Source organism: Filobasidium floriforme (genome assembly GCF_021052385.1).
Source record: "Filobasidium floriforme strain CBS 6241 chromosome Unknown HD553scaffold_2, whole genome shotgun sequence".
Lineage (NCBI taxonomy): Eukaryota > Fungi > Basidiomycota > Tremellomycetes > Filobasidiales > Filobasidiaceae > Filobasidium > Filobasidium floriforme.
The window spans coordinates 11,861-38,753 of record NW_025763623.1 but is presented as its reverse complement, the minus strand read 5'-3'; the positions used below and the strand labels follow the sequence as shown (position 1 = coordinate 38,753).

General features: G+C 53.6%; 11 protein-coding genes across 11 annotated transcripts; 6 read left to right on the top strand and 5 right to left on the bottom strand.

Moving 5' to 3' along the window:
* Positions 1-433: 433 nt before the first annotated feature.
* On the top strand, positions 434-650 carry HD553DRAFT_259040 (uncharacterized protein; the record flags this gene model as incomplete). The annotated part of the gene is made up of 2 exons (XM_046177390.1): positions 434-515; positions 577-650. Coding segments are annotated over 2 exons (156 nt in total), but the record flags the coding sequence as incomplete, so codon positions are not given.
* A 1,989-nt stretch (positions 651-2,639) lies between these two features.
* Positions 2,640-3,500, bottom strand: HD553DRAFT_303897 (DASH complex subunit Dad1-domain-containing protein). Its single transcript, XM_046178938.1, has 4 exons — positions 3,294-3,500; positions 3,100-3,201; positions 2,990-3,019; positions 2,640-2,906 (listed from the first exon to the last, which is right to left on the bottom strand). The coding sequence occupies exons 1-4, from the start codon at positions 3,468-3,470 to the stop codon at positions 2,784-2,786; spliced, it is 432 nt and encodes a 143-aa protein (XP_046039431.1). The 5' UTR covers positions 3,471-3,500; the 3' UTR covers positions 2,640-2,783.
* A 182-nt stretch (positions 3,501-3,682) lies between these two features.
* On the top strand, positions 3,683-4,354 carry HD553DRAFT_303895 (uncharacterized protein). Its single transcript, XM_046178937.1, has 2 exons — positions 3,683-3,945; positions 4,027-4,354. The coding sequence occupies exons 1-2, from the start codon at positions 3,785-3,787 to the stop codon at positions 4,115-4,117; spliced, it is 252 nt and encodes an 83-aa protein (XP_046039430.1). The 5' UTR covers positions 3,683-3,784; the 3' UTR covers positions 4,118-4,354.
* A 558-nt stretch (positions 4,355-4,912) lies between these two features.
* Positions 4,913-6,638, top strand: HD553DRAFT_91325 (uncharacterized protein). Its single transcript, XM_046184586.1, has 4 exons — positions 4,913-5,297; positions 5,395-5,435; positions 5,510-6,449; positions 6,538-6,638. Exons 1-3 carry the CDS (start codon positions 5,010-5,012, stop codon positions 6,438-6,440), a joined length of 1,260 nt encoding a protein of 419 aa, XP_046039429.1. The 5' UTR covers positions 4,913-5,009; the 3' UTR covers positions 6,441-6,449; positions 6,538-6,638.
* Positions 6,639-6,748: 110 nt separating this feature from the next.
* Positions 6,749-8,776, bottom strand: HD553DRAFT_267198 (P-loop containing nucleoside triphosphate hydrolase protein; the record flags this gene model as incomplete). The annotated part of the gene is made up of 1 exon (XM_046177513.1): positions 6,749-8,776. The coding sequence occupies one exon, from the start codon at positions 8,774-8,776 to the stop codon at positions 6,749-6,751; it is 2,028 nt and encodes a 675-aa protein (XP_046039428.1).
* A 1,241-nt stretch (positions 8,777-10,017) lies between these two features.
* Positions 10,018-11,705, top strand: HD553DRAFT_303884 (uncharacterized protein). The gene is made up of 6 exons (XM_046178936.1): positions 10,018-10,320; positions 10,453-10,623; positions 10,776-10,892; positions 11,019-11,308; positions 11,424-11,488; positions 11,546-11,705. Exons 1-5 carry the CDS (start codon positions 10,069-10,071, stop codon positions 11,464-11,466), a joined length of 873 nt encoding a protein of 290 aa, XP_046039427.1. The 5' UTR covers positions 10,018-10,068; the 3' UTR covers positions 11,467-11,488; positions 11,546-11,705.
* A 274-nt stretch (positions 11,706-11,979) lies between these two features.
* HD553DRAFT_303881 (uncharacterized protein) lies at positions 11,980-13,059 on the bottom strand. Its single transcript, XM_046178935.1, has 5 exons — positions 12,792-13,059; positions 12,617-12,655; positions 12,489-12,554; positions 12,353-12,425; positions 11,980-12,274 (listed from the first exon to the last, which is right to left on the bottom strand). The coding sequence occupies exons 1-5, from the start codon at positions 13,005-13,007 to the stop codon at positions 12,192-12,194; spliced, it is 477 nt and encodes a 158-aa protein (XP_046039426.1). The 5' UTR covers positions 13,008-13,059; the 3' UTR covers positions 11,980-12,191.
* Positions 13,060-13,405: 346 nt separating this feature from the next.
* On the bottom strand, positions 13,406-15,186 carry HD553DRAFT_303878 (uncharacterized protein). Its single transcript, XM_046178934.1, has 3 exons — positions 14,252-15,186; positions 14,035-14,169; positions 13,406-13,954 (listed from the first exon to the last, which is right to left on the bottom strand). The coding sequence occupies exons 1-3, from the start codon at positions 15,111-15,113 to the stop codon at positions 13,464-13,466; spliced, it is 1,488 nt and encodes a 495-aa protein (XP_046039425.1). The 5' UTR covers positions 15,114-15,186; the 3' UTR covers positions 13,406-13,463.
* A 1,238-nt stretch (positions 15,187-16,424) lies between these two features.
* On the top strand, positions 16,425-22,047 carry HD553DRAFT_91007 (putative ATP-binding cassette transporter). Its single transcript, XM_046184585.1, has 8 exons — positions 16,425-16,461; positions 16,596-16,986; positions 17,092-17,822; positions 17,892-19,385; positions 19,469-20,638; positions 20,709-21,440; positions 21,515-21,582; positions 21,652-22,047. The coding sequence occupies exons 2-8, from the start codon at positions 16,705-16,707 to the stop codon at positions 21,912-21,914; spliced, it is 4,740 nt and encodes a 1,579-aa protein (XP_046039424.1). The 5' UTR covers positions 16,425-16,461; positions 16,596-16,704; the 3' UTR covers positions 21,915-22,047.
* Position 22,048: 1 nt separating this feature from the next.
* Positions 22,049-23,971, bottom strand: HD553DRAFT_91004 (PLC-like phosphodiesterase). Its single transcript, XM_046184584.1, has 5 exons — positions 23,602-23,971; positions 23,389-23,530; positions 22,786-23,308; positions 22,664-22,709; positions 22,049-22,597 (listed from the first exon to the last, which is right to left on the bottom strand). Exons 1-5 carry the CDS (start codon positions 23,923-23,925, stop codon positions 22,226-22,228), a joined length of 1,407 nt encoding a protein of 468 aa, XP_046039423.1. The 5' UTR covers positions 23,926-23,971; the 3' UTR covers positions 22,049-22,225.
* Positions 23,972-24,090: 119 nt separating this feature from the next.
* HD553DRAFT_303871 (uncharacterized protein) lies at positions 24,091-26,246 on the top strand. Its single transcript, XM_046178933.1, has 7 exons — positions 24,091-24,233; positions 24,303-24,371; positions 24,435-24,731; positions 24,807-24,859; positions 24,929-25,055; positions 25,133-25,262; positions 25,324-26,246. The coding sequence occupies exons 1-7, from the start codon at positions 24,216-24,218 to the stop codon at positions 26,160-26,162; spliced, it is 1,533 nt and encodes a 510-aa protein (XP_046039422.1). The 5' UTR covers positions 24,091-24,215; the 3' UTR covers positions 26,163-26,246.
* The last annotated feature ends 647 nt before the right edge of the window (positions 26,247-26,893 follow it).

The window sequence follows — 26,893 nt, the reverse complement described above, 5'->3', positions numbered from 1 at the left end:
TGTGCGGGATCGGCGAGGAGGCAGCAGGAACAGGCCGTCAGGGACAGGGAGAGGTATGCGCTAGGAGCCGGGGGTGCAAGTCCGATGGAAGGGGTCGAACCGGGGTATAACCCGTTGATAGCAGCGAGTCATGCGCAGAATATGAATGGGAAATCGAGCGTCAGGTCGCCAGGGAGCAAGAGCGCGAGGTATACAGACGAAGAAGGTCAGTGCTGGCTCCTGTCCCGACGCATGCTGAACCATCACGCTGATCAAGTCTCGCGCCACAGATGGGAGATCACCCTCGACAGCTTCTCCTCAAGCCAATGTGCGTGGCAATCCTGGTCAAAACGGCGGACGACGACGTGCAGGAAGCGATGGGCAGGACAGTCCACGTGCGGGCATGACGACGTTGCCGCTCGTCAGTCCGGCCAATGGGGCGGTACCTATCGGGATGAGTTGTCGGAATTGTGGGACGAGCACGACGCCGTTGTGGAGACGGGACGACGAGGGTCGACCGCAGTGTAATGCGTGTGGTGAGTCGCGATGTATGAATCAGCTGTAACGGCCATAACTGACGTTCCGATGGCGTCGCAGGCCTATACCACAAACTGCATGGTGTGCCTCGTCCTGTGGCTATGAAAAAGACCGTCATCAAGCGGAGAAAACGCGTTCCTGCCGTTACATCTCGTGGATCTGCGGGTCCTGCTGGGGAACAGGATGAAATCTTGCCAGCGCAATTCCCGATCGAGAGCAAGGTCGTGGCGACTCCCGTCTCCAAGCCTAAACGAGGTCGCAAGTCGGCCGCTGCGTCCAAGACGGCCTCGGCCGCTCCTTCGCCTCCCGAGTCTACCGTCTCGCGAGGAGGCGATATCGACATGGACGTCGATGTCGCGGAAGCTGAACGAGCTGCCGCTGAAGAAGGAGTACGTGGACGGCCGCCCATTGCTACATCGCCTCATCTCATACTGACCTCTTCTGTCTATCATTCGAAATCCCAGGCCGCCCATCAACTCGCAGCCGAGACGTTGCTCTCCATCGGACCCAACAGTCGATCCGTTGCGCCGGTCAGTTCTATTGACCGACCGCCTAGCGCCGCTTCGACAAGCAGAGTTACGGAGGATGTCGCTTCGAAATCGCTCGACGCTCGTGGATTGAAACGTAAGAGCATCGAGGACACGGTAGTTCAAAAGGCTAGAGCGAATGCCATGGACTCGCCGAAACGCCGAGCTTTGAGTCCAGCAAGGCAACGAGATATGGACGGGACGTCGTTACCAGCTCGAGGCTACCGTGGACCACGTCCTCGACCGTATTCGTTCTACGGCTCGGACGAAGAATACGAGTTCGCGCAGCTTTCCATGGAAGAACAGCGTCATCGACGACTGTTGGATTGGCATCATATGCGGGCCGAGCAGAAAAAGGACGAGGAAGAGATGAGGGCGCGCGATCATGTCGATTTGGAGAGGGAACGAATGCGGGATGCTGCTCGGGAGCGAGACCGAAGGCTCGGGACAACGCCGACGAACGGTGCGAATACCGCCGCCCAGAGCGAGGCTGCCAACGGGAACCGTACCGATTCGCGAACCTCGTCGATGATCGGATCGGCCTACGTCGGTGGAGCTGCCATCGGTGCTCGTCCTTCGCCCTACCGATACGGCGGATCCATGTTTGATAACGAACGATACGGTTTCGGACGTCAGGTTGACAGGACGAAAGAGGGTACCGCTTCTACTTCGTCACACCTCTCTTCCAATCGCCCGGCATCATGGATCAACCCCCTGATCGCTTCGCGCTCACGACCGGGAAGTCCTACCGGTTCGCCCGCTCAGGTCAAGGCTTCGCCGACCATGAACGCATTGACCCGCAAGGAACTGCAAGACCACCGGGATTCCCTGTTGGAGGGCAAAAAGTGGCTGGAAGAGCGGCTGAGCAAGACCGAGAGACTGCTCAGTCAGCTCAACGACAAGCTCGCCGAACCTGTCGTCTCCAACCCCACCTCTACAGGCCGACCGACCTCGTCCCACGCACCTGCGTCAGCTTCAGGCAGCGGTACAACCAAAGACGACGAAGTCTTGCGCGCTCGACAGGCCAGGGAGAGGGAACTCATCAACGGCCGAAGGACAGGGTACGGTGGATTGGGCTTTGGAGGAGGTGGAAGTCTGCTCGGAAGCGGGTATGGCAGCCCGTACGGCGGGGGTTTGGGCCTGTTGAGGATGAGCGAATGGGATTCTTGGTCCAGAGATAAACATCTGAGGGAACGGGAACGCGAGACCCGGGAAAAAGAGGCCGAGCGGGTTCGGCTGGAGAACAAGGACAAGGTCGAGAGGGAGAGGGAGAGGGAGAGAGAGAGGGAACGAGAGAGGGAGAAGATCGGAAGTGGGTCGACTACTGCTGCGGGTACGGGTACGGGTACGGGTACGAGTACCGCTACACCGGGATCGACTGCGGCAACACCAACGACGACGACGACGACGGCTGCCAGTCCCTCGGTCGTGGACAGGAAACCTCTCGTCCCACCTCTCGGTAGCGCATTGGGTCTCGGCAGGAGGAAAGAGATGGGTGGGAGTCTGTATGGGCATGGTGGGAGCTGGTCCATGACATGATCACGATCGTGTTCGATCGAATAGTCTTGAAAAGAAATATGAATACATGCAGCCATCAAGGCTGGGTCTCGATTTTACAGAATTGGTACACCGGGTTCGATCTTATACAACTGTTTCTCTTGACACAGACCAGGAATGTGTTCCGAATCATGAAGGAAGATGACGACACAAAGGTAGAAAGGAGAGCGATGGGAGAGGAGATCAAACTCCTCCGTAATTCCGTCCCCCGGTCCCAGGTATCCCTACGCTCTGTCTCAGTCCGTCCCCTGCCGGCCGGCCGCTGGTATTCAGGCCATCGTGCGAGTTTTGTGGTGTTTCTTCCGGCTAGATGGTGTGAAAAGTGGGAGGAAAGGTCAGATGAGAAGGCAACGAGGGACAAGACGGAGTTGGGGGATATGGGTGTTTACTTTTTGCTCTCTAATGAGATGATCGAATTTCTGTCGCGAGATATACATGATTAGGATAGTGGTTCATTTCAAGGATGGTATCCGCAAGGGATGCACAGATCTCGACTCACCCCCCATAGGTCGGCCACTGTTTGGAATTCTTTGCCGACGCCTAGCACTTCTTCCAGCTTTCGATTGAGGGTGTTGCTCGAATTCAACAGTTGTTCAAAGTTCTATGAGGAGGCACGTTGCTACTGAAATCAGCTACCCGTGTTGCAGCTCATGTGAGACATTGATGATTGCTGGTTGAGCTGCTCATGCTCACCCCATTGATCTCCTCGATCAACCTAGCCTTTTCCCTCTCAAAGAACGTCAGTCCGTCATTCTCCTGACCACCTTGTCCGACGACGCTCGCGCCCGCGGCGTTCCTGTATCCTCCGGCGGTGTTGGTAGCGACGAACGTCGGAGCCGAAGCGGCCATGGATTTGCGAGAGTTCATCATCGTTGAGTCTGGGTCGAGTGTCGATGAGGATGGGGTTGCAGGTTGCAGGTTGCATACGAGGAATTGATAACGAAAACAGAGTACGAACGGATATGCCCCTACGTTTGGCCTTGGACTTCTCGCGCTCGTTATCGCTCTTGTTTTGTTTGTCGTCGAGACTTGTCAACAAAGCCTCGACCCCGCACCTTCATGCACCATGTAGGTATGACTCTCCTGCTTTGCCTTCAACTACCTGACCCAGGAAACCACATAAGTCTGAAAACGAACCACAGATCGTACTACAAACTGTCAGAGGTCCCTCTTCAGTCTTCACCATGGTACACCAACCCTCGTCCCAAAAGACCCGACACTACGCCATGCTCGCGTCCCGGATCAAGACGCTCCAGAACGAACTCGTCGTCACCGAGCAATGTATGGGGGAGATGGCCAAACAGTTGGAGAGCATGGCCAAGCTCGGGGCGTATTGCGGATCTCAGTGAGTCCTTCTGTGAAATCGGACCGAGGTTTGTAAGTTGCGTTACTTTATTCGTTCGCTGATGGAGTGAACGGACTGTAGGTTCATGGCGGCTTCTCGTCTGCTCGACGTGGACCTCGAAGCACAGACTCAAGCTCGAGGGAATCAGACGAAAGAAGCTACAGGTCCATGAGTTATCTCAAAACAAAACGATCTGCTTGTCGGATACGTCTCATGGACAGGAACTCGAACGCCAGCTGAAACGGTTATGGGGTAGCGGAAGGGATGTGGACGACGGACGATGGACGATGGATGGCGATAGATGACGAACCGGATCGGAACTGTATGACAATACCTCGGTTGTATGTTTCCCACGAATACCTTATAATACAAAGAAGAGAGAGGATATGCAGTGTTGCAGAAGCGGAACGTCGTTCGGGATCTCGGATCGTGAACCGTGCTGTGAGGATTTGACTGTATGGCAACCTGTACGTACGCTCGACGGGGAGGTTGCGGTTTGAATGCGAATTCCACATATCACTTTTTGGGCGGATGGGAATTGTGTATCAACTCCTGCGATCCGACCTAACCCAGCTGGTAGAATAGTTCAGACCTCATGTGAAATCCTTGTTGCGACAACTGTGAATATAGTCGAGCTCTCATCGCACGTTTGTTGTGAAAGTGAGCTTCACCGCGAACCTCTATCGTCCACTGTACCACTGTAAACCTGGGTACGTTCTCAATCAACTCGTTGTTATCCCGAGATCCTCGGTTCACCATCATAGTTCGCCATAAGCTAGCCACAAGAGATACCAGGTCTAAAAGATGGGGAATGCCACGACTCGCCGCTTTCCCACGGGTCACAGATCGATTCGAAACACACAAGTTCATCTTTCTTTTGTTCGATACGTCGAGCCATCAAATTCTTCTCATCATCAAGTGCAAGATGAAGAACGTCATGTCAAAGTCGAGCTTGAGTTCTCGATATGGACCCTTTGACCCCTCATAGAGGCACGACGGAACAAGCCTATCTTCTTCGACTCTTCGCAACACCTCCTCGATTGCTCGCAACGCCGCCGTGAATCATGTACTCGGATCTCTCGGAATGGCGGGCCGATTATTGTGGGAGATATCAATATGGAGCTGCTGCTGCTACTTTTCTATCGCTATTCGCCAAACGTCTAGCTTTTTGGGAGGACAGTGATTTCTACTTCAAACTGGACGAAGTCAGAACTTCCTGCCAGCGAGATACGTACCTAGACTTGGTATATCTCCTAATTCAACTGGACGAGCGATACATCGGACACAGAGTGGTGGTGTCCGCTATGACGATCTTATATGCCAGGGAGATACCCGCTCTATACGCATGCGAGGTGAGTCCTCACAACGCTAGTAGATCTGCATGGCACCCGCGAAGTCACATGAAAACTGACCTAGACCTGATTGACTGACACCGTTACGACTGAGTAGAATTGCGCTCGTGCAGGATCAAGGTGTTACAGGGGCATAGCGTGAGTACCGTGCTCACTCGCTCGAATGCACTCGATGTGTAAAAAGTGTATCCTCTGATAGCTCTATGCGATAGTCTTGTTTACTTGCTGACAAAAATATATGTTGATTCTACTAGTTCTAGTAGTGACGAGGATGTCCGCTGCTCCCGTTGTTACCACAAAGACATTCCCTGCTGGTTCATCCACGGCTCTACTCGCCTCCTCTGCCGAATCGAGGCAGAGGTAGATAAGGGGCTTATCGCTAAACCTGTGACTGTGGAAGGTCAGACGTACAAGTCGTGGAGAGATTTGCTTATTGGACTTAGCGAAGGTTGGCGACTCTGGTACTTCTCTTGGGATCGACAATGGCTAGAGGACTTTCTCTCGATGGCGACTACGGGGGTCAGAGAGGATGGGACGTACCACGTCCGATTGCGCGATTTCGAGGCAAGGCAGGCGGATGATATTGCTATGGGAAAGGCCGTGGAGTCCGAAGAGAGACAAGCCGAGAGTGCAGAGGGAAGGCAGGATCTTGGAGAGGTCGAGAGGGGTCAGGGCAAGGGGAAACAGCGCGAGGATATGGATGTCGTGGTGGACAATGCACCCCGACAGAGCAAACGGATTCGCGAGGAGTCGGAGCCGCCTTCCTCTAAGCGATACAAGGCGGTCGACACTCGTGCGGTCTCTCACAATTTCAATCGCTTGTCACTGTCGGATCGAGCAGGGGCACCTTTTCCACAAGATGCTGCAGACACGGCGAACAGTTCATCTCGACAACTTGCACTATCCGATGCGAACAAGCATGCCATCGAACATTATCGGGGTGTCCTGATGGCCGGGCTTGGATCTCGCTTCGAGGAAGAGAGAGGACCTGCATTTCGTACATGGCTGGACAAGACCATGGACGGATACGAAAGGCTTATTACGACTGACTGGGAAGGGGTGGAGAATGTGAACGAGGTCATGATGCAGGGATGGACGGCATTCTTCATGCAGGCCTTGCTCTCGCAGCCGCGGAGTACTTGACGCGATCGAGTGAGTATGCTTAGCTCGAGAAGGTTTTCCGATCGACACAAATTCTCTCGACTGGCTGTTGATGTGATCGCTTTCATCGGTTGGACAGGGTCGACAGAGAGGCGCATGTATGAGCTGTCGAGCGATCGAATGCAGGGTATCCAAAACAATCTCTATAATGCTGAAGACGAGTCACGAATCAACAAGTAGTGACCGTCATACAAGACACATCAAGGATCGTAACAGCGTAATATAGACAGACAAATCCCGTTCATACGTCTCCGTCTCCGTGATGCGGTGCTTGTGCGATGATTCCGGCTCTATGCCCAGTTGTTCACGGAGACGCTTCCCCATCCACGGCTCGCTCCCCCACTTCCGGCCAAAGCACCCGCATCGCCCCATCCTCCACCGTTCGTACCAACAGTTCTACCAGCTCCGAAGCCGGCACCGCCTCCCCGAGCCCTGGCGTTACCTCGACCTCGACCTCGACCGGGTTGTTGTCCGGGGACGTGACCCTGCGGGATGGGCGGCGCGGGAGGAGCGTTCCGAGGTGCTCTCGCCTGTCCACCTCCTCGGCCCGAGGCGCCTCCTCTCCCCTGACCGTGACCTTGTCCTCCTCGACCGCCGGTAGCACCACCGGCACCTGGCAGCTCTTTGACGATGTTCAACCCTTTCGTCCCCTTCAAACCCATCTTTCCGACCGTCTTTGCCAACAAGGGCGGCGACATCGCACCTGGACCACCTCCAGCGTACAACAAAGCCTCGCTCGCATACTCGTTCATGTGATGTACGAGCTGATCGACGTTCCACCTCAGGCTCCTCAGTTCGCTCTTGTAGTACCCCAACGAGGCCTGGTAAGCCTGCGCCTTGCTCTCGTCGGTGACGTCGTCCAACAAGCCCCGGGTGACGGCGGTCCTGCATCGATCCAAGAGTTCTTTGGGGAGTTGATCATAAGGCGTGATAGGCAGTTCTCTCATATCCTTGCCGTTCAGGAAATAGGATTCCCAGCTGGCGAGCACGATGATACTGTGTCCCTCTGCGCCCGCCCGGCCCGTCCGACCGATCCTATGGACGTATTGGTCCGAACTCGCAGGGAGCCCTGTCTGGAAGACCGCGGTTACGCCGGGGAAATCGATCCCCCGTGCAGCGACGTCCGAGGAAAAGAGGATCCCCCGTCGGGCCTCGGCAAACTCTTTGGTGGCCTTGACGCGCTGCGCTTGTGATTTCCTCGAATGGACCTCTCCGATGGAGAACGACCCGTTATTGTCCTGTAAGAGAGCGAGGACCGCCGAGCTGCGAAAGAGTTCGGCGGCTAGTCCGGCAGCTCTGGCGGTCGGGGCAAAGACGATCACCTTGGCCGTCGTAGGGGCCCTCTCGAGTTCCTGTAATAGGAGAGCCAAGGTCGTCGGGTAGATGTCTGCCGATTTGGGGGCGATGACCGATTTCTGAGCTACATGAGCGTGGGTGTTGTCTTCCTCCTCGCTGACGGTGTTGACGTAGACGGCGTTCTTGTCGAGATCGGCAACCTCCCTGACCCCCTCGGGGATGGTCGCACTGAAAAGCAACGCCTGACGCGGGACCTGCGCCCTGTTCGGCAGGAATTTGCTGATCTTGGCGAGCTCTTGCCTGAAACCCATGTCTAGCATCCTATCCGCTTCGTCCAAGATATAAGCTTGCAAATGGCTAAACTTGCCGGATACCCCGGAACTGTTCGTCAGGTGGTCCAATAGTCTGCCTGGGGTAGCGATCAAGATGTCGCAGCGCTGCGAGGTCAATCGTTTGTGTTCCGCCTTCATGTTGGTACCACCGACGACGTGTTGTACCCCGACTACGCTCCCGCTACCACCAGAGTTGACGTTCTTGAGCAACATCTCCGTCTCCTTTTCGATCTGTAATGCCAGTTCCCGTGTTGGGGACATGATCAGACAACTGATCTTATCTTGCCCCGCCCTCGGCTCTTGAGCCAGGATCCTATTGAGCGTGGGTAAGAGGAAGGCGATCGTCTTGCCCGTCCCCGTCTTGGCCCTAGCGAGCAAGTCTGCACCGGTCAGAGCTGGACCGAGGGTCGCCGCCTGGACCTCGCTCATCAGCGGGAAAGGGATGGCGGAGAGTAATCTGGGGTCGACACGATCGCTCAGGCTGGCAAAGGGTACGGTGGAGAGGTGGGTCGATACGGTAGGTGCTACTTCGGTCCGGTCTTGTTGAGGCTGAGGTGTGGCGGATGGAGAAGAAGTCGAGGTGGAAGGTTGACCAGCGGTATGGGTCGTCTTGGGTCGGGTCGATTGGTTCGATCGACCACCACCACCACGGCCACGGTTCGGTCGGGGTTGTTGTTGTTGCTGAAACATGGCGATTCGTGCAGGTGCGAAGAGGAGGATCGAGGGGGAGGTGTTTCTAGCGGTTAAAGAGCGTAGTAGCGTCGACGATGATATGAGCATCGACTTTTTGTGACAGGATGATGGTTCGTATGGAAGTAACCATTAAGCAGTAGCTCGAGTAGTAGTAGTAGCCCAACTTTTGTGGAAACGTCTTGAACATCTTGAACATCTTGCAAACTTCCGACGTTGCGTCATCTTACGTAATTTGATTCCGAGCTATATGCTTCCGAGGGGTTACTACCCTAGCTAGCTAGATCCCCTAGAGCTTCTCGATACGAGTACTGTAGCTAGATGCTTCATGCTTCATGCTGCATGGACTCACTATTATGCCGTAGCCAGTCGTTCAAATAAGAGATATGGTCAATCAACAGCACACCTCGTGGGGAGCCGCCTACCTCGCCCTTATCACTATTATAGCCGTCACGTGACGCGTCGCTACTCCCGCGAGAGACCCCCTCGGAGGTCCCCTCGGAGACACCTCTCGACATCCCCACAGGGGTCTACTTTTACATCTCCTATAGGTGCTTATTATAATAGGCTCATTGTATGTATATACTTCATCCGTTATTACACCATTGTCCTTAGACCTAGCCCCGCGTAGACTGTTAGTCCTCCTCCCTAATAATCACCGCCCAAGTCGACGACGAGTCCGACCTGATCATGTCCAAACTCAACTCGCCATCCCCATCCCCAGTTCCACCTCAACGGTCATGGACGCGACTACAAAGAAGAAAGAGCAATTTCTCCGCCCGGCACTCTATTCACCTGGAGCGGCGATGGTACTAGAAGAAAAGCCTCGGCGGGGAGGTCCGTGGCCTTCTCCATCCGTACCCGATTGTCAGCTCTTTCCGCAACCTCTTACGGAGTATGGTGCTTCCTCTTCGTGATTCTTGACCTACATGACCTGAGGCTGAATAATCGTATATCGATCTGTGCATGATGTCTATCAGGTCCGAAGAGCTCGGGAAGACTTTAACAGATGGGGCCGTAAGATCCGGACCGACCAGACTCCGGCGTGGTATCGTTCCTCTCCGACCGCCCTGCCTAATGTCGAGATGGACAGAGTAAATTCCCTGAAGAGCCTCGGACCAGGAGAATGGGTGGACGACATTGCCGTGGATTCCTACTGCATTCTCATACATTGGTGGCAGTCGACCTTCCGAAGAGCTCGGGAGAACTTTAACAGATGGGGCCGTAAGATCCGGACCGACCAGACTCCGGCGTGGTATCGTTCTTCTCCGACCGCCCTTCCCAATGTCGAGATGGACAGAGTAAATTACCTGAAGAGCCTCGGACCAGGAGAATGGGTGGACGACATCGCCGTGGATTCCTACTGCACCCTCGTACATTGGTGGCAGTCGACCTTCAGATTGACGGGCGAGGGAAAGCCGGCCTCGTTGATCATGCCGGCCAACTTGTCCCAAAAGATAAAGATCGACAAGGTCAAGGATACGGAGAAGACTGTACATGCTGGGTATACCAACGGGATCCCCTATGGGGACATCTTGGCCAAGGTGAGTGAGGTTATGGCCGATTACATTACGTAGTCACATCACCCCTTGAACGGATTACATATCGCGACTCTCCAACCCTTGCTAACAATACCTTTTGGTTCTCATCCTCTTCTCTTTTGATTTCGAAATTAGCGGAGCCTCAACCCCTTCGAGCACTTGCACACGATCATACCCTTTCTGACCGGCGAGAATCATTGGGTCACGGCGGTGATCGATATGAAATCGAGGACGATCTACGTGTTCGATTCGATGAGAGATATCGATGCCAAAGAGAGTGAAGGGAGATGTAAGGCGGTCTTCATGGTGAGTCTGGCCTTGTTTTTTTTTTGTAACTCTCTTCTCGACGTAATGCGGGTGAGGTGCTCGGAGTGCGGATCTGATTCGAAGTGGACTTGAACTTGCCGTTAAACATCGTCCTTCCCTTTATCGTATACGGTTCCTCACTCCCGTGTCAGTCGGTCAGACGGTGGATCTCCGAGTTTGAGAAAGCGATCAATCGAAAAGACCCGGACCGGATGGAAATCGACGATGGAGCCGAGGTCGAGGTCGCAGAGTGGAAGTCGAGGTTCCCGGTGAGTGCTTTTTCGAACCCACCTTTCCACTTTTGTCGTCAGCGCCGAAGTCGGTGTCGACATATTGACGATTCGTCTTTTTCTTCCTCTCTCTCTCTCTCTCCGGGCATTGTTTTCGACCTGCAGAGGGCCTTGACGCAGCAGAAAAACTACCACGATTGCGGTGTGATGATGTTACAGACCATCATGAACGTCTGCAGGTTACAGAGCTTGGAAGCGGTCGCCTTTGGGTTCTCGGATTTCGTCGAGGAGAACGGTTCGACCATGGACCGCATGTCACCCGACAACATCGACAACGACGTGTCATTCCAGACGAGAGAAAAGATGTCCATAGAGTTGCTCCAGCAGAAGCTCCTTCTGAGGACCTTGAGGGATGACAGGCCGGCGTACGTCGTGCTAGGAGAATCGGCTGCCAAGTGAGTTATATCGTGTCGTTTCGATGCTTCTTGGGTAATGCCAACGTTTGAGCGGCAAGATGGCTGAGCTCTGGATCTCGTGCTGTCCGTCTTTCTACGTTACGCCATGGGAAAGGACTTCGACGCGGTCTGGGTTTTGGTCTCCTGATTCCGATTAGATGAGAACGATATTACTACGCTGTGAGTTCGAGTCGGCTGTCGTGTGCGATCATTCCTCGCTGAGATATGAATCCGCAGGTACATTGTACGGGTTTTACGTGACTATATCTATCATAAAGAATGATCGGGTGGAGTGGGACGGGCTGACGGGATAGCTGAAGAGGAGATTAATTTGTATAAGTGAAGAACGGTATGATGCAGTAACGTGAAACTATGCACTGAAGATCGACCTGGGTAACGACAGACTGGGGATCGACTCAGAGGGTATTGACCGGCTGGAGACTTGTCCGATATTGGATCTACGAAGGCAGCACATGCCAGATCGGAGTCAATCGGCGTTTGGGGAAGAAGATGTACCACAAGACCGGTACTTCTCCAGGCAACGCCAACCTTGCCGGATGGTTCAGGCGCACTGATTAAGCGCATTTTGTGGTTCACATCGCCAATTCTCGAGGAGGGTAACGAGTATTTGAGCATCCATGTCGTCTGTATATCATACCGGAGAACGGCAGATATAGCAGACCATCGGATGGTCTCGATTGCGAGTCAACGACGGCAATACATTTCATATATCAGGCTAACCTATAACATTCGAGCCTACACCGCTCCTCCATTAGGATCGCTGCGTGACGAGGTCGATATCGTCAATGAGATGCAGTTTTCCTGCTCGCGTCCATGTTCGGTGAAATCGTAATTTTCGGAGGCTGGGATAGGAGAGGACGGATCATTTCATGATCGCCCGCACACCCGATCCGGTATCCTTCAACACCCTCGATTCATACTTGGCTACCTCTTTCTCGTACGCAGCTACAGTATGTGATATAGTCTGGTCAGTGGGAGAAATTTGAGATGAACCGAGCCAAAGGAGGGGGGCAGGGGACGTACAAAGTTCGGTCTTCGGTTTCTTGTTTTTCGAGTCATCTTCACCGACAGGGAGAGGTCGTTTACCACGTTTCCTCTGTGTCCGCGATGTTCTGGTAAGAGGACGGATTGTTTACGACTCAGTAGATCAGGTACCCACAAAGCGATCCTCAAAGGCCTTTTTCTGAGCTACCGCGGCAGCCTTCTTGTCCTCCGCTGACGGTTCCTAAAGGTTGAATGTGTACTTGAGTTCGAGTTCCGTGATACATCACCAGACTTGTCACGTACCTTGGGCTTTTGGAATCTCGCCAAGAAACTTCCATCGTTCTGCAACAACAGTGAAACGGGACCTGTCAAAGATTAATACCGGCCACAAGGCACATGTCGACGGGACGTACGAAGCTCATGGTCATAGAGATCGGGAACTTGATCAGTCTAAATGAACAGCCGGCATCAGACTTACTTTGAACACGTTCGAAGGCTTCTCCAGACTGTCCTTCTCCTTCTCCTTGCCCTTCTCCTTGACCTTGTCCGAAGTGGTGGTACCGCCGACGGAGGTATGAGGCTGTGATGTCCCGTTGGTCGGTGGTAGAGGGGAACCCGAGGCCGTGTGCGTCAGATGAGGCTTGGCTGCAGTAGAGCTCGAGGAACCTTGCTTCTTCTGGATGTCGTCCGACATGGCTGCAAAAGTCACTGATCTGATGCTAGTGATCCCATGAGTCGTTGCGAATTACGGTTGAGTGATTCGAACATGGGATGATGGCATCGAGATGTAGAGGTCCTGGCTCTTGCTCTCGAGGTGAGACTTCTCGCTTCCCCTCGCGCGTGCACGATTACTCACTACGGGGACCTGAGCGATCACTTCCTGATCTCGTCGACAAAATGACAACTGTCGTCGCCATCCGCTTGCTTGACAAAATATTGTCGCTGGACTACTAATTACTACCATCTATAAGGCTGACCATGGTTCTCTTACAAAGTCGTATTTCACCAGGACACCCAGGCTCTGTCACCAGGCGCAAGATTGAGTGCGGCGGCGAAGGACATGTAGAAAGGTTGACAACAATAATGTAATCAAGGCTGACATGCCGGGCTCGGGACAATCGTTACAACCGCTAGCTCGTAGCTGATATCATTATACAGTAATTCTGCGCAATGTCTGGGCGAAATCGTCACGGGATAGACATCGAAACTTGTATCTGCTCACCAAAGCCTTGACGTGGTGTTCAGAAACCTCTTCCTCCGCAATGTAATCGAACGAGGAAGTGGTAGAGGCGGAATCGGTCCGTTCGTACGAATCAGCCAGGTCGGGTTCTTCCGGCGGGCCGATACCTGTCAGTTCGCAATGTGCGATCCAGGCCTGGGTGAACGTTCGAGGTGGAGAATCAGGTTCGATGGGTTTGATGGAAGCGGGAGTAGAGGGGGGAACGATGTCGCGATCTGGAGGCGAAGGTGGACACTCATGGTGTTCTGCTTTGTCGAGATCGTCTCCCGTTACATCAGACAGATCGACTGTGGCTGCGAAGAGGCCGCTCTTGGTTCGTTCGGTTTGGGTGGTAGCGCGTAAGGCATCAGGTGGGGTACACTTTTCAAAGTCGACCTGGAGCGCTGAGTTCTGCGACTCGACTGTAATACGAACCAGCGATCAGGGCACTTCGCCAGGGATATACTATGCGCACAACTCGTCCGGACGTCCGGGAACGTACGCAGTTTGCAAGCCGTCAAGACATGTTCCATCAAGGCCCTTGCACCATCTCTCGTCGAGAGGTGATGAGGGAAACTACGCCCATCTTTGAACGATTCGAGGTAATCTTCCAAGTTGATCAGACTCGAGTTATCTCCTGCCGGCGGAGCAGCGAGAGGTACGACCGTGTCAGCTTGCCGCATCTTCGACCTGTTATCTTATCGCCGTCGCTGACTCACCAGCTCCTTCAATGTAGATCGTGTCTCCGAGCAGGAGTATCCTGATGAAGAATTGATTGACGAGGTAGCCAACGAGGACCGGTGGGACGCGAGGATGCCCGTTCGATCGCATCATCTCCTGCTCTATAGCCCCGTACCAGATCCCTCGAGCCAATCCCTGCTTGATATAGGTCTGCGTGGCCGGGGAAAGTTCTCTTCTGAGGATAAGAGAAAGAGGATCGCCCACACCGGGAGGATGACCGAGAGGAGTCCCTTCAACGTCCTTTCGTTTCAGTTTTTTCAGCTCGAGAGTACCGTTGATGGTCGTCTGCTTGGCGTCCGGGATGAACAACCCGATGTCGATCGTGCTTGGACCAGCCGAATGAATGTCAGTACCGACCGAATCGGTACCGCGAGCCGTGTGATCTAAAGAAGATGTAGTAGAGGGCGGAAAAACAGCCGTAAACTCATCACCCAAGAAAGTCGGGGCCGAGTGAAGCTGTCGACGGTATTCTCGAAAAGTCTCTGTATGCCTGTATCTCCGTTTGGTAGGAACTGTTCGAAGGTCCATCTCTTGTAGGACTTTGATAGGAGACCTTACGAGCCGGGCGATTTTCTGACCGAGGTTGACACGCATCGATGATTCTCTATCCAGGAAAGCAGGAAGGCGACCGTGGAGCTCTGGGTCATTGGTAACTTGTTCTAGCCAAACCTCTTGAGCGGCGTCGAATGGGAATAGGTCTTCCGATGAAGGTGAAGGTGAAGGTACGGTCGCTCTGAAGCTTTTGCTGGTCATATCGATTTCGACGTTGTTGCCGGGGTGACGAATCCCGCCATCCGTTTTTGGTTCATCGGTAGGATTGAGGAGATCAGAGACGTTCATCGGGAGAAGGCCTTTTGATTGTTCAAGCTATGTAGGCTGTGACTATCTCGAGTGTTCTACACATATCTAGGACCTCTCCGCAGACGGATGTAGAGTAGAGTACGTAGAGTATCATCCCATCGAACAAGTTCATGGCTAGCTAGCCGCGGGTACAGCAGGTACGAGTGATCCTTTGCCCAAAAATATTGTTTCCGATCTTTACTTCCGGACCTACTCGCCGGTCGATATCATTGGAATCGTTCACAAGGCAAGCAACGGATACATGCCACCGATTCACCAAGTACAGACACTCATACGATCATTAAGATCATAAGCTCATAAGTCAACAATATTAATAGTCGCACAGATCTCACAGAGCTGAACTATCGTTCAGCCGACCTGAATTTTTTCGTAAAGCTTAGCCTGGAAATCCCGTCCGTGTATCGTGTACTGGCTGAGGGATCATAGATCTCACCTCGCCGATGTACGAGGTTGTTGGGCACCAAATAGTTTAGCCAGATGCTGCTTGCATTAACATTTATTATAGTACAAATATCGCTAGAAAGCGCTGACGAGGAAAGCGTATTCCTCTATATTCCTCTATATTCTGGTACGCGCTTCATGATCACCCACCCTGATTCCTAAGCTACTAATAAAGGTATTTTGAAACGGAGGACGATTTTTGTATTGGTGGTCGTCCGTCAAAGGACGAGGGACGAGGGTCTTGCCTTATCGGTCTGACTTTGTGACCAATTCGTCCGATTATGTCAGATGATGGAGATCATATGGATATGACGTTATGATGACCAACTGTTGTAAATGAGAGCGCAAGAGCATCTACAAGTTACTGAATTACTGAGCTTCTGACGAATCCTCGAATCCTTGTGCTTCGAACGCTTCGAGGTCATACGAGTCAACAAGTGAGATCTCGTGCGCCTACCGGCCGGCCGGTATCCTCCCGGAACCGTCAATCTTGGTCGAGTCGAACTCAGCGCATAGGCGAGCTGCAAGCTGGCGAGTCAAGAATTTCGTTCAGAGATCACAAGTGCTGAGCGCTGAACATGTTGTTGGACGTTCGACCTGCTCGATCTATTATTGGCTTTGGAGTTCGTTATCTCTTGACAGGTCACACGAGGGGCAAGGGGGTGGCCGAGGTGGGTGGCGTTCGGCTCCGCGATCGGATCTGACCGAAGGGGAAGGGGAAGGGAGGGTGACCCGTTTACGTAACGCGCTCTTGCAGCAGCACATGGTGGGCAATCTTTCTCTCCGAAATATATACCCCAAGTGTGTGCAGGTGTGTGTGATTGTGTGTGATTGCGAGTCACGCCCACCGACCACCTTGATAACCGACATACATACTTCAAAGGTAGTAAGTAGCTTAGCATCCACAAACAGCAAGTAGCTACGGACGAGATCTTGGTGACCGCGAATCGCGGTAAGCAAGATCACCGAGAGACCTCCTCATATAACGCTGACGACAACGATCCCTTTGGGACTATACAGCACATCCCGCTACAGAGATTCTGATTGGACGGACACATTCCACCTGCATCTTTGCTGAACGACCAGTCGAGAACCCTCACAGTCCTCGAGTCGACACGCAGGACACAAGATGCCGCGGTATTCCGCCGTCCCTACGGACGACCCCGATCCCACCTCGCTGAAGACCTATACTCGCAAGGTAGCCAAATGGGTCTATGTTTTCGACCTCCTCCGAGCTGGGGTCATGCTCGGTCTGACCGGGTTAAATATCGATGCTACGATTATTAGCAAGCTGAGGATCGGGGTCGAGGGGAACGAGTCGGTGGTAGCGAGGTTGGGGATCGCCATGGTCGGCAATAAGGCCGGGTTGAACCGTATGCAAAAGGTCGAGTTGGGGGTGACCATCTTTTATGTGAGTCACTATTATTGAAGGCTGGTCGATTTGGCCGTCGGACTGCTATAGAATTGGCGTCGCTGATTTTATATGTTTTCCTCGACTTTTGACGATCCCCCGCAGGCAGCCAACCTCGTCCTCGCCATCGCCATCGCTGCCATGCGTAAAGACTCGCCTCTCCGCCGTACCTTCCGGTTCACTTTCCACACCCTCATGCTCATCGCCTGGGCCATCTATTCGTACCGAGACCTCTACCCTCTGATCACCTACTCGAAACACCCTCTCGACAGGGAATTCTTACCACAACCCATCGTCTGGATTAGGTTCTCCTTGCTCACCATCGTCGCTGTTGTCATCCCCCTCGTACAACCGAGTCAATATCGACCGGTCGACCCGATGCATCCAAGCAGGGAACCTAATCCGGAGCAGACGGCTAGCTTGCTCTCCTACGTTTTTTACCTGTTTATGGACAAGATCATCCTCCAAGCTTGGAGGTCGAATGCGATCCCGTACGAAGAGCTACCTCCGTTACCGGATTACGATCGAGCGAGCTGGTTGGCCAAGAACAGCTTGTTGAAGCTTCATCCGATTAGGAGACAAGAACTAGGGCTGAAACCGAGGCATTTGATCGTCTGCCTCATGTCCGTCTATTGGAAGACTTATATCACGCTCGCCCTGATGCTGCTCATCAAGGCCGTCATGGAGTTTGCGGCGCCGATCGGGATCAATAGGTTGTTGACTTATCTCCAGGATGAAGAGAGTACGGGGGATATCCGACCTTGGTTCTGGATCCTCTGGTTGTTCCTTGGGCCGGTGTTCTCGAGTTTGGCTTGGCAGCAGTACATCTTCCTTACGTACGTCATGTTGGTGATGTTTCTTGCACGGCTTGCTCAAATGTCTGACCGTATGATTTGTTACCGCAGCACCCGGTCGCTCGTCCACGTCGAATCCCTCTTCACGCAGTTATTGTTCGGACACGCCTTGAGGATCAAGATGCAAGATCCCGTGGATCAATCGTCCTCGAGCTCCAAGCTGCCGGTTCAGGGAGCTAATACTCCGGCGGTGGTCGTCGATGATGCCCCGGGGATGGCTGTTGGGACCGGTCCGATCGTCAACAACGAGACGGCGGCTGTACATGCGGTCACTGCTGAGAGTTCACAGGGTAGCGAGGGGGAAGATGAAAGTGTCACCGTCGCCAGCAACAAGAAGGAAGGGAGCGTCGATGGGTCCAACAAGGGTAAAGAGGCTGTTTCTTCGGATGATGGGGAACCGCAGACCGCCGGACTGGTCGGAAGGCTGACGACCCTGGCCAGTTCCGACTTGGAGAACATCATCGAGGGGAGGGACTTCTTGATGGCGATCCTCTACGCGCCCTTGCAGCTCGTCTTTGGTGCCGTGTTCTTGTACCAGATCCTCTCCTGGTCGGCTCTCGTCGGGATGGCCGTTACACTGCTCACTTTGCCCATCCCCGGGTACCTGGCGAAACTCATGAACAACACTCAACAGGACTTGATGAAGGCTACCGACAGTCGGGTGCAGACCATCACCGAGGCCGTGAATACGCTCCGGATGGTCAAGCTTTTCGCTTGGGAAGAAAAGATTTCGGACAGGATCTCGGAGAAACGGGCGGCCGAGATGGCCAAAGTCCGACGAAAGGCGTTTGTCGACAAGGCGATCGGGACGGTCAATTTCGGATTGCCGATCTTGACCATGATCGCTTGTTATGGACTTTACACGGGCGTACAGAAACGGACCTTGTCGGCTGCCCAGGTGTTTGGGTCGCTCTCGGTCTTTGACATGATCCGCGGTAGCATGTACAACGTGACTGCTCAGATACAGGCTACCATCGCTGCCAAGGTTTCGATCGGAAGGATGAACCATTTCCTGCGATCGACCGAGATGCTGGACGAGTACAAGGATGAGATTGTCATCAGCTCCAAGTCTACCGAGGAGCAGGACAAGATCTACTTCAAGAATGCCGAATTCTCCTGGAACAGTCCGGCCTCCAAGGCCGCTCGAGATGGTAACGTGAGCAAGAACAAGGGAACCGCGACGAGCAAGCGCGAGTGGAAGCTCGTCATCGACGACCTCGAATTCCCCTTGGGCAAGACGACCGTGGTCGCGGGAAAGACCTCTTCGGGCAAGACGAGCTTGCTCATGGCTCTCTTGGGCGAGATGAATTGGGCTCCTACCCGCTTGGACGCTTCGTTCAACTTGCCTCGGGCCGGTGGAGTCGCCTATGCCGCTCAGGAAGCGTGGGTCATGGCCAGTACCGTTAGGGAGAACATCATCTTTGGCGAGGCTTTCGATGCGGATAGGTACAAAAAGGTGTTGCATGCGTGTGCTCTCGAAAAGGATCTCGAGCTGTTTGACGCGGGTGACCAGACCGAGCTCGGTGAGAAGGGTCTTAATGCTAGGTACGTCGATGTTGCGCTCCTTTGTACTGCGGACGTCTCAATGTTATATCGAGAGCTGACCCTGTACGACGCGTCTCCAATAGTGGCGGACAAAAGGCGAGGATCAGTCTTGCTCGTGCGGTCTACTCGGATGCCAACATCCTCCTTCTCGATTCGGTCCTGGAAGCCCTTGACGTGACGACCTCGCGATGGATCGTCGAAAAGCTCTTTGGTGGTGACCTTCTCAAAGGAAGGACTGTCATCATCGTAACTCACCACGTCGCTCTGCTCAGCCCCGTCAGTGATCATCTGGTCCATTTACAAGTTGGAGGGACTATCGATCATCAGGGCCCGATCGACCAGATGCAAGAACTCATCGAGGAGGAGACCGCCGCCGAGACCGGGCCTGAACACGCCGAGGAACCCATCTCTGAAGCCCACCCGATCGAGAAACCCGCTGCGGTCGTTGTGGATGCCGCTGCTGGCAATGGCAACGATGCCGAGGCGGGCAAGCTCGTCACGGTCGAAGAAAAGGGCGAAGGTCGAGTCTCACGAGCCGCTTTGATCAGCTTCTTCAGGCTGGCGGGTGGTCCCATCTACTGGTCCATCTACTTTACGATTATCATCCTCGGCGAGATCCTCTACGCCGTTTGCAACTGGTGGCTCGGTGAATGGTCGCGCGCCTACGACGAAGCGGACGACCCGCGCAAAGTGTCGCCAGTCTACTGGTTGGGCATGTACGTCTTTCTCATGTTGGTGCAGCTGGGTTGTTACAACACGAGTAGCATCCAGTGGATGTTTGGTGCCATCAAAGCCTCGACGATATTGCACGCCAATCTCGTTCGTCACATTCTCAACGCGCCCATGCGATTCTTGGACAAGACGCCTACCGGACGTATCCTCGGCCGTTTCACAAAGGACATGAACTCGATCGACTCTTCGGTCGTCGACCTGTTCCAAGGGCTGAGCGAGCTCACTATCACGCTGGCGCTCAAAGCCATCATTCTGGTCTGGCTCGTACCCATCTTTGGCCCGATCGGTCTCGTCATTGCCCTGCTCGGATTCGGATTGGCCGAGCTGTACATTCACGGACAGCTCTCCGTCAAGCGTGAAATGTCCAACGCCAAGACGCCTCTCTTCACGTCGTTCAACGCTGCCGTCAACGGTGTCATCTCGATCCGTGCTTATGGTGCGCAAGAGTTCTTTGCTACCGAATTGCGAAGTCGATGCGATCGGTACACGCGATGCTGTGTCACCTATTACAACTTGAATCGGTAGGTTGCTATCCCCTGGAACTTCAGTGGTATTCATGGCTGACCTCTCGAATCTGCCTCTCGTTTTTAGATGGATTACTGTCCGCATGGACGTCCTCGGAGGTCTATTCAGCTCGGGTCTCGCCGCTCTCCTGGTCTACACCGGCAGTGGGATATTGCCAGCCTCGGATGTCGGTTTCGCCCTGAACCAAGCCGTCAGCTTTAGCGCCATCTTGCTCTATTTCGTTCGGATGGTCAATCAGTTCGAAGTCCAAGCCAACGGAATCGAGAGGATCAACGATTACCTGCAGATCGATCAAGAACCGGCTTCGACCGAGCAGGGTAAACCTCCCGCTTCATGGCCCACGACCGGTGATATTCGGGTAGAGAACTTGAACGCTCGATACTTTGAGGGGGGTCCTCTGGTTCTCAAAGACCTCTCGTTCGACGTCCCAGCCGGGTCTCGAATTGGTATCGTAGGGCGGACTGGTAGTGGCAAGTCTTCATTGACACTGGCACTGTTGAGGATGATCCCCACGGAAGGTTCTATCAGGATCGCCGGGATCGACTCGAAACACGTCAACTTGCAATCCTTGCGAAAGAACGTCACGATCATCCCTCAAGAACCGGTGCTCTTGTCCGGAACTTTGAGATTCAACCTGGACCCGTTTGACGAGCATGACGATCACGAGTTGAACGACGTCATCAAGACTTCCGGGTTGGAGATGGCTACCGGTGAAGTGGATGACGAGTCTTCGACGTCCGCGTTGACTTTGGATTCAAAGATTGCGAGTGGAGGATCCAACTTGAGTGCGGGACAAAGGCGAGTCGACAACGGTCGTGTTATCGCAACCGTAGCGAGTCGCCCTACTAATCAGTATTTTCATGTCTATACAGGCAACTGGTCGCATTGGCTCGAGCCCTTGTCCGTGGCTCCAAGATCTTGGTGCTTGACGAGGCTACCGGTAAGTTGAGATAAAGATGCATTGCTCGTAGCTTTCCCGTACTGACGACTAGCCATTCGTGCCCTTTAGCCTCGGTCGACCACGCTACCGATGCTCTGGTACAGACAGCTATCCGGAACCTCAAGGACGTCACGCTGCTCATCGTCGCGCACAGGCTGACGACGATCGGAGATAGCGACAAGATCCTCGTCCTTGGGGCGGGCCGGATGCTGGAATACGATACTCCCAAGGCGCTATTGCAGAACAAGCAGGGCCATTACTGGGCTCTGTGTGAGGATTCTCACGAAAAGGAGCAGCTGTACGCTCTGGCCGATGGTGCTTCGAGGACGTAGTATCGGAGAGGTCTATGCAGTATATCTTCGAAGTGTGCACATGTATGGCTTTAGGTAGCGTCACGAGTCTGATTGCATGTTTATAGACATTTGATTACTTCAAGTCACAAGCCACGTACCTGCATCGTGATCCTTCATATTGTTCAATGAAGGGTAATGAGATCACGTAGCTTGACCTGCGACCCAGGGCTCAACCACAGGAAGGGTGTTTGAGGCTAGCGGCGAGAAGCGAACAAGGGGTCAAGGCATCGTAACGACGCATGAAAGGAGTCACTCGCTTGAACTCGTTCGTCCTCTGCATGAGCTGTTAATTAAGCGTACAATTCGGTCTTCAAACCTACTTGTACTGTATTGTACGCGAGCATGACGTCCACGATCCCAAACTTGCGGTAATAGTCCATCGGCACGATCCCTCTGATCCTTTCTTCCTCATCCGCTGGACCCGAGCTCGGTTTTGAACCTGGACCTCGATGCCGAGCCTGGGCTTGGGCTTCTAAACGGTCCAACAACCAGTCTCGCAAGAGTTCGTTGACCCCACGATACCCGAGACCCCAATCCGGCCAGCCGAAACCCTTGGCGACAAAGGACGGGAGGGCAAAAGGGATGGAGCCGGCTGATGAGAACGAGAGGGTGAGGTTGGATCGAGACGGAAGGTGGCTGCCGGATAATAGATGGTCCGTGAGCTGTTGGAGGCGGAGACGTAAGTGATGGGGATCTCTCGTATATGGAGATGAAACGATTCGGCTTACGACGCTCGATTTGGCAGGAATGTTGAAAACGCCATGAATCTCGTACCTGTGCCTCTCGGACCGCTCAGCTTTTGCACCCTGCTGTCTAGCGAGAAAGGGTGTAGAAGGTAACGACGACTCACCAATCCTGCGTCCGCACCTCGGTCGTACCGCATTCCCACTCGAACCCCTCGATGACCGAATCCGGCCATCGATTCGGTCTCCAACCCATCCTCACTTCCTTGTTACGTCCCCACCCTACAGGCACTTCCCAGGGGATCGACCCGTCTGGGCCGTCACCGCCCCCGAACCTGCTCATCAAGACGGCTTTCCCCCGGACCTCTCCAAGCGTCGGGACCCGGTTTTCTAAGAACCACTTTCCGGCGTCTATCGTCGCTTGCATATCTTCCTTCACCGTCCGGCTGAAGTCCGGGTGCAATGAAGTCTCTTGTTGGATGCATACGATCAGGGTCTCATGAGGGTTGATCTCCAAGAATTGGGAGATCTCGGAGAGCATCGTTGGAAAGGTCGTCAGCTGCGGCCAGGGACCGTGAAAGGCGAGCAAGATGCCTCTTTTCAACTTGAGCCGGATGTCGAAGAACCGGATACCCTCGTTGAGCTGGGTCGTCAGCGTACAGCCGATCTCTTGACATTGTGTGAAAGGCCCTGTAAGGAAAGCCAACTCGAAAAAAGTACGTCCCCGTCAGCGGAACGAAGAGAAAGACTTTTCGTGGGACGAGACTCACATCCGTAGAAGGCGACGCTGTCGTGGGTTCCTGGTAGTAACAAGTCGGCTAGCGATGTGCGATCGGGCATGACCGATAGGTGTCTAGCGAGGTCGATCCGGGGCAAGACGAGCACGGTGCTGGGATCACAAGGGTTTTTAGCCTGGGTGAGGGTGATGAAAACGGAAGCTGAGCTCAGGGAGATGTTTAGGAGCTTTCGACAGTGGTACTGACCTGTTTGAAGAAAGCTTTGTAGCCCGGTATATCTTGACTATTGGTGACAATTTCGGCGACCTTGTCCAGCAGCGGCATCTTGTCCGTCCGTACAGAGGCTCGATCCGAAGCCATCTTCAGGGGTATCTCCCGCCATCCTACATCACGATTTCGTATTCGCCTTGACTTGAGAGGTAGAGTAGCGGTGACAACCTGGTCCGGACGATCTGTATCGGTAATGAACGCGGTGACGTTTCGATCGACGATTGACGAGCTGGCGGTCTTGTCCGGCGTGTCGATGGAGAGAGGCAAGCCCGTCAAGTTGAGCAATGTATAGTCTGACATCCCGATTTCATTCCTCTACAAGTTGTGATCTGTAAGCTATGCCATGGAGGATCTGCTGATCTGTCGAGGCGATGTAGAGATACGATGAGGTCAAAAGATGAATATGCATGATCTCCCTCCCCCTTCCGGAATTAAATTTCGCTTCCGGACTCGGACTTCGTTCTGTGGTACATGCACGTAACTTTACCGCCGTAACCTCGACATCTCATGTGTATGTGATCATCACTTGCATCAAAATTAGCTAGCGAAATTTGACATGGCACGACATACCGATGATCAAGTGAGATGACATGGACGACTTGAGTACGGTAAGCTAGCCGTAGACCTGGGTATTTAGCATCGAAAAGACCTGACCGACTGACGACCCAACTACGCAGAACCAAGATCTGGCTCTGAGGACGAGACCATGGTTGGCCAAGACCGTCGGGAATCAGCTTTATATGCTTGTGAGAAACATAATGAGGATTTTGACTATCGGATATTGATATGAGACCTTTTTGTGACCGCAGAAATACATCTACTTCGAGTCGAACGCCATATTCCTCGCGACCACTCTCGACAAGGTCTACCTCGAAGTCCTCTCGCCCTCCCGCCTATTATCCCGAGCTTCAGCTTCAGCCAAACTCACTCAAGATGCAGAGTCCTTTAGCTACAAGAGAGCTTCGTACAGCCAGAACACTAATGCGGATAGCCAGAACTTGGACGTCGCGGTGCAGAAGTGCGTAGCTGGTCTGGACGCGCTGTTTAGCCCTGGAGAAGCTTGGGATGACGTGGATATCGAGTTGGGGGAGTCGGATACGTTCTATGTACGTACCTCGACCTATTAGCTCCATTAGGGCTTTTTGCAAGCTAGCTGATAAGCGTAGTTACGATTGTTATAGGATCTCATGCTGGACATCTCGTCCGACGACTTTGACTGGAACATCAAGTTCAGGTGAAATTCTTGTCATGTACCGAAATCGAGGTCACCCGAGTGTGTTAACACTTAGGAACCTTGCTTCAGCAAGGTAGACGATTCCAGCGCCTTGAATATGATCAGGGATCATATACTTTATCCTCTCGTGGCGCTCTCGGGATGTCTCATGGATCGTCTTGGCGAGTCGTCATCCGGTGTTGCCGAGCTGCAAACGGTGAGCACTTCGCTTCCTACAGTATGTTGTTAACATCGTTCTTGTGTATGCTGAGTGTATGGTGATTCTTACTCTAGGCCATAGATACGTCAGCGACGACGGCGGTAAGGAGGTTGACCCCGCTTCTGAAGAACACGTTGAACAGACCGTTGTTGCAAACGAGCATGTCGAGGTGGACGCAGGTCAGGCAGGGCACAGTGACTAGAGGTGAGTTTGACATTATTGCGAAGTCTATGGTGCACGTTTTGAGGATCGCCGTACTTTGTAGAGCCTATTTTGGAGGAATACCCGACCGAAGCGTTCAGTCCTGTACTTCGACCGGCATTCGGAGAGGCGGCGATGAGGGAAAGCGAGACCCCGCCTCCCAATTCTCCCGACTACCGAAATCTTGCTCCAAACTTCGGCAATCAGGCAGATTTGCCAACATTAGACCTGTCGCCGGCGCAAGCACAGATGAGCGCGGAACTGGAGATGAAATCCTTTTCACCTTCACCGCTTCCACAAGCGGTATCAAACGGAGACAACAGAGAGGACGCTAATGAAGCTACTGGTTCTTCCGATATGGAATGGAACTCGGACATGACGGAACCCGAAAGCGACGACGAGGAAGCGACCAGGAAGTTTGAGATGGCACGCGATCGGACGCTGGCGAGACGAGCTCGGACCGGGCTGAGAACGCAAGGGCCTCCGCAGGATGAGATCCCAGATACGCCTGACCAGGTCGAGGATTCGCAAGTCCGATTGGAATCGACGGACGTGCAGACGATACCGAGCCCGACGCCGGATAGTCCGCCGCGGTCTTTTGAGGTGCGACCTACCGGACGGCAAAAGAGGAAGTCGACAGGCTCGCCAGGTCCGATGAAGAGACCCCGATCGACTTCCCCCATAAGGGTCGAAGATACGCGGACGGTGCTGGATCAGACAGAGTCTCAGAAGCACGAAGCTGCTTTGGCCATGCGAAACGCGTTACACACAGGTGCGGGTGCGGGTACGATGGGGACTGCATCGAATAACGCCAATAGTGGAACGACCGCGTCTCGAGCTAGAGCGACCGGTGCTGCTGGTGGCCGAGGCAGAGGAAGGGGTAGAGGCAAGAGCGTCTGGTAGAGTAACGATGATGATTGACAAACTAGGTTTCGTAGATCTCGTAGATCGACGATAACATGATCATAAGCGAGTTTCATTTTCAGGGTGATTGGAGCTCATCAGAACCTCACGGCTTTGCCGTCGTCACTCCGGTCCTGCTTGGGCCTCCCGTTCGGTGTTTCTGCACAAGATGTCGGAGATCATTTAGACTAGTTCAAGTCTCGGGAGACATGGATGTTTAGAGGTTCGTAGGTATGCATCGCTGGATTCTCCCATACCTGCCAAGCAAAAGAGTTGGCGATGTACGAGCCGATCGGAGACGCCACACATCCCGTGGCAATGAACGCCCGGGACGATCATTAGGGAGTACCGACAAATCCGAATCATGAAGAGATGATAAACATACACAAGGTTGATGCGTCAGCCTACCAAACCGACAAAAGGGTCGCATCAGCAGGGGTCTCTCCGAAAAATCGCTTTCTTGTGCGGATGCCTTTGTTCGACCGATACGGGTGGTGCCTCGGTTTGAAAGCTTTGACTTCGGAACGAATCGCTTACCTAATCCTCCATACCCACTTCCATACAGACTCTCTCCGTGATCATACCGACTTGCTGTTTCTCTCCTAGCCGAGCGATCGTGCTGTGCCCGACCGCTGGCCAAAGCTGCCGGCCCAAGCGATGTCCGCTGCACGACGTCGCGCCATGGAGGCTGTCATTGATATCCGCTAGCCTCGGTGCGATAGCCTGAGATA

Coding starts and splice junctions, on each gene's coding strand:
- HD553DRAFT_303897 (XM_046178938.1), bottom strand. CDS start 3,470: ATGATGAACTCTCGCAAATCCATGGCCGCTTCGGCTCCGACGTTCGTC. Junction 3,202..3,293: donor TGATCGAGGAGATCAATGGG/GTGAGCATGAGC, acceptor GCCTCCTCATAG/AACTTTGAACAACTGTTGAA. Junction 3,020..3,099: donor CAGTGGCCGACCTATGGGGG/GTGAGTCGAGAT, acceptor ATCTCGCGACAG/AAATTCGATCATCTCATTAG.
- HD553DRAFT_303895 (XM_046178937.1), top strand. CDS start 3,785: ATGGTACACCAACCCTCGTCCCAAAAGACCCGACACTACGCCATGCTC. Junction 3,946..4,026: donor GGGGCGTATTGCGGATCTCA/GTGAGTCCTTCT, acceptor AACGGACTGTAG/GTTCATGGCGGCTTCTCGTC.
- HD553DRAFT_91325 (XM_046184586.1), top strand. CDS start 5,010: ATGTACTCGGATCTCTCGGAATGGCGGGCCGATTATTGTGGGAGATAT. Junction 5,298..5,394: donor CCGCTCTATACGCATGCGAG/GTGAGTCCTCAC, acceptor ACGACTGAGTAG/AATTGCGCTCGTGCAGGATC. Junction 5,436..5,509: donor AGGTGTTACAGGGGCATAGC/GTGAGTACCGTG, acceptor TCTATGCGATAG/TCTTGTTTACTTGCTGACAA.
- HD553DRAFT_303884 (XM_046178936.1), top strand. CDS start 10,069: ATGGACAGAGTAAATTACCTGAAGAGCCTCGGACCAGGAGAATGGGTG. Junction 10,321..10,452: donor ATGGGGACATCTTGGCCAAG/GTGAGTGAGGTT, acceptor TTTCGAAATTAG/CGGAGCCTCAACCCCTTCGA. Junction 10,624..10,775: donor GATGTAAGGCGGTCTTCATG/GTGAGTCTGGCC, acceptor CTCCCGTGTCAG/TCGGTCAGACGGTGGATCTC.
- HD553DRAFT_303881 (XM_046178935.1), bottom strand. CDS start 13,007: ATGTCGGACGACATCCAGAAGAAGCAAGGTTCCTCGAGCTCTACTGCA. Junction 12,555..12,616: donor CGAGATTCCAAAAGCCCAAG/GTACGTGACAAG, acceptor TTCAACCTTTAG/GAACCGTCAGCGGAGGACAA. Junction 12,275..12,352: donor GAAACCGAAGACCGAACTTT/GTACGTCCCCTG, acceptor CACATACTGTAG/CTGCGTACGAGAAAGAGGTA.
- HD553DRAFT_303878 (XM_046178934.1), bottom strand. CDS start 15,113: ATGAACGTCTCTGATCTCCTCAATCCTACCGATGAACCAAAAACGGAT. Junction 14,170..14,251: donor GATCTACATTGAAGGAGCTG/GTGAGTCAGCGA, acceptor CTCCGCCGGCAG/GAGATAACTCGAGTCTGATC. Junction 13,955..14,034: donor CTTGACGGCTTGCAAACTGC/GTACGTTCCCGG, acceptor TTCGTATTACAG/TCGAGTCGCAGAACTCAGCG.
- HD553DRAFT_91007 (XM_046184585.1), top strand. CDS start 16,705: ATGCCGCGGTATTCCGCCGTCCCTACGGACGACCCCGATCCCACCTCG. Junction 20,639..20,708: donor ACCTATTACAACTTGAATCG/GTAGGTTGCTAT, acceptor TCTCGTTTTTAG/ATGGATTACTGTCCGCATGG. Junction 21,583..21,651: donor GGTGCTTGACGAGGCTACCG/GTAAGTTGAGAT, acceptor CGTGCCCTTTAG/CCTCGGTCGACCACGCTACC.
- HD553DRAFT_91004 (XM_046184584.1), bottom strand. CDS start 23,925: ATGTCAGACTATACATTGCTCAACTTGACGGGCTTGCCTCTCTCCATC. Junction 23,309..23,388: donor CAGCGTCGCCTTCTACGGAT/GTGAGTCTCGTC, acceptor CTTTCCTTACAG/GGCCTTTCACACAATGTCAA. Junction 22,598..22,663: donor TTCCTGCCAAATCGAGCGTC/GTAAGCCGAATC, acceptor CGCCTCCAACAG/CTCACGGACCATCTATTATC.
- HD553DRAFT_303871 (XM_046178933.1), top strand. Junction 24,372..24,434: donor GGAATCAGCTTTATATGCTT/GTGAGAAACATA, acceptor TTGTGACCGCAG/AAATACATCTACTTCGAGTC. Junction 24,860..24,928: donor GACTGGAACATCAAGTTCAG/GTGAAATTCTTG, acceptor ACCTTGCTTCAG/CAAGGTAGACGATTCCAGCG.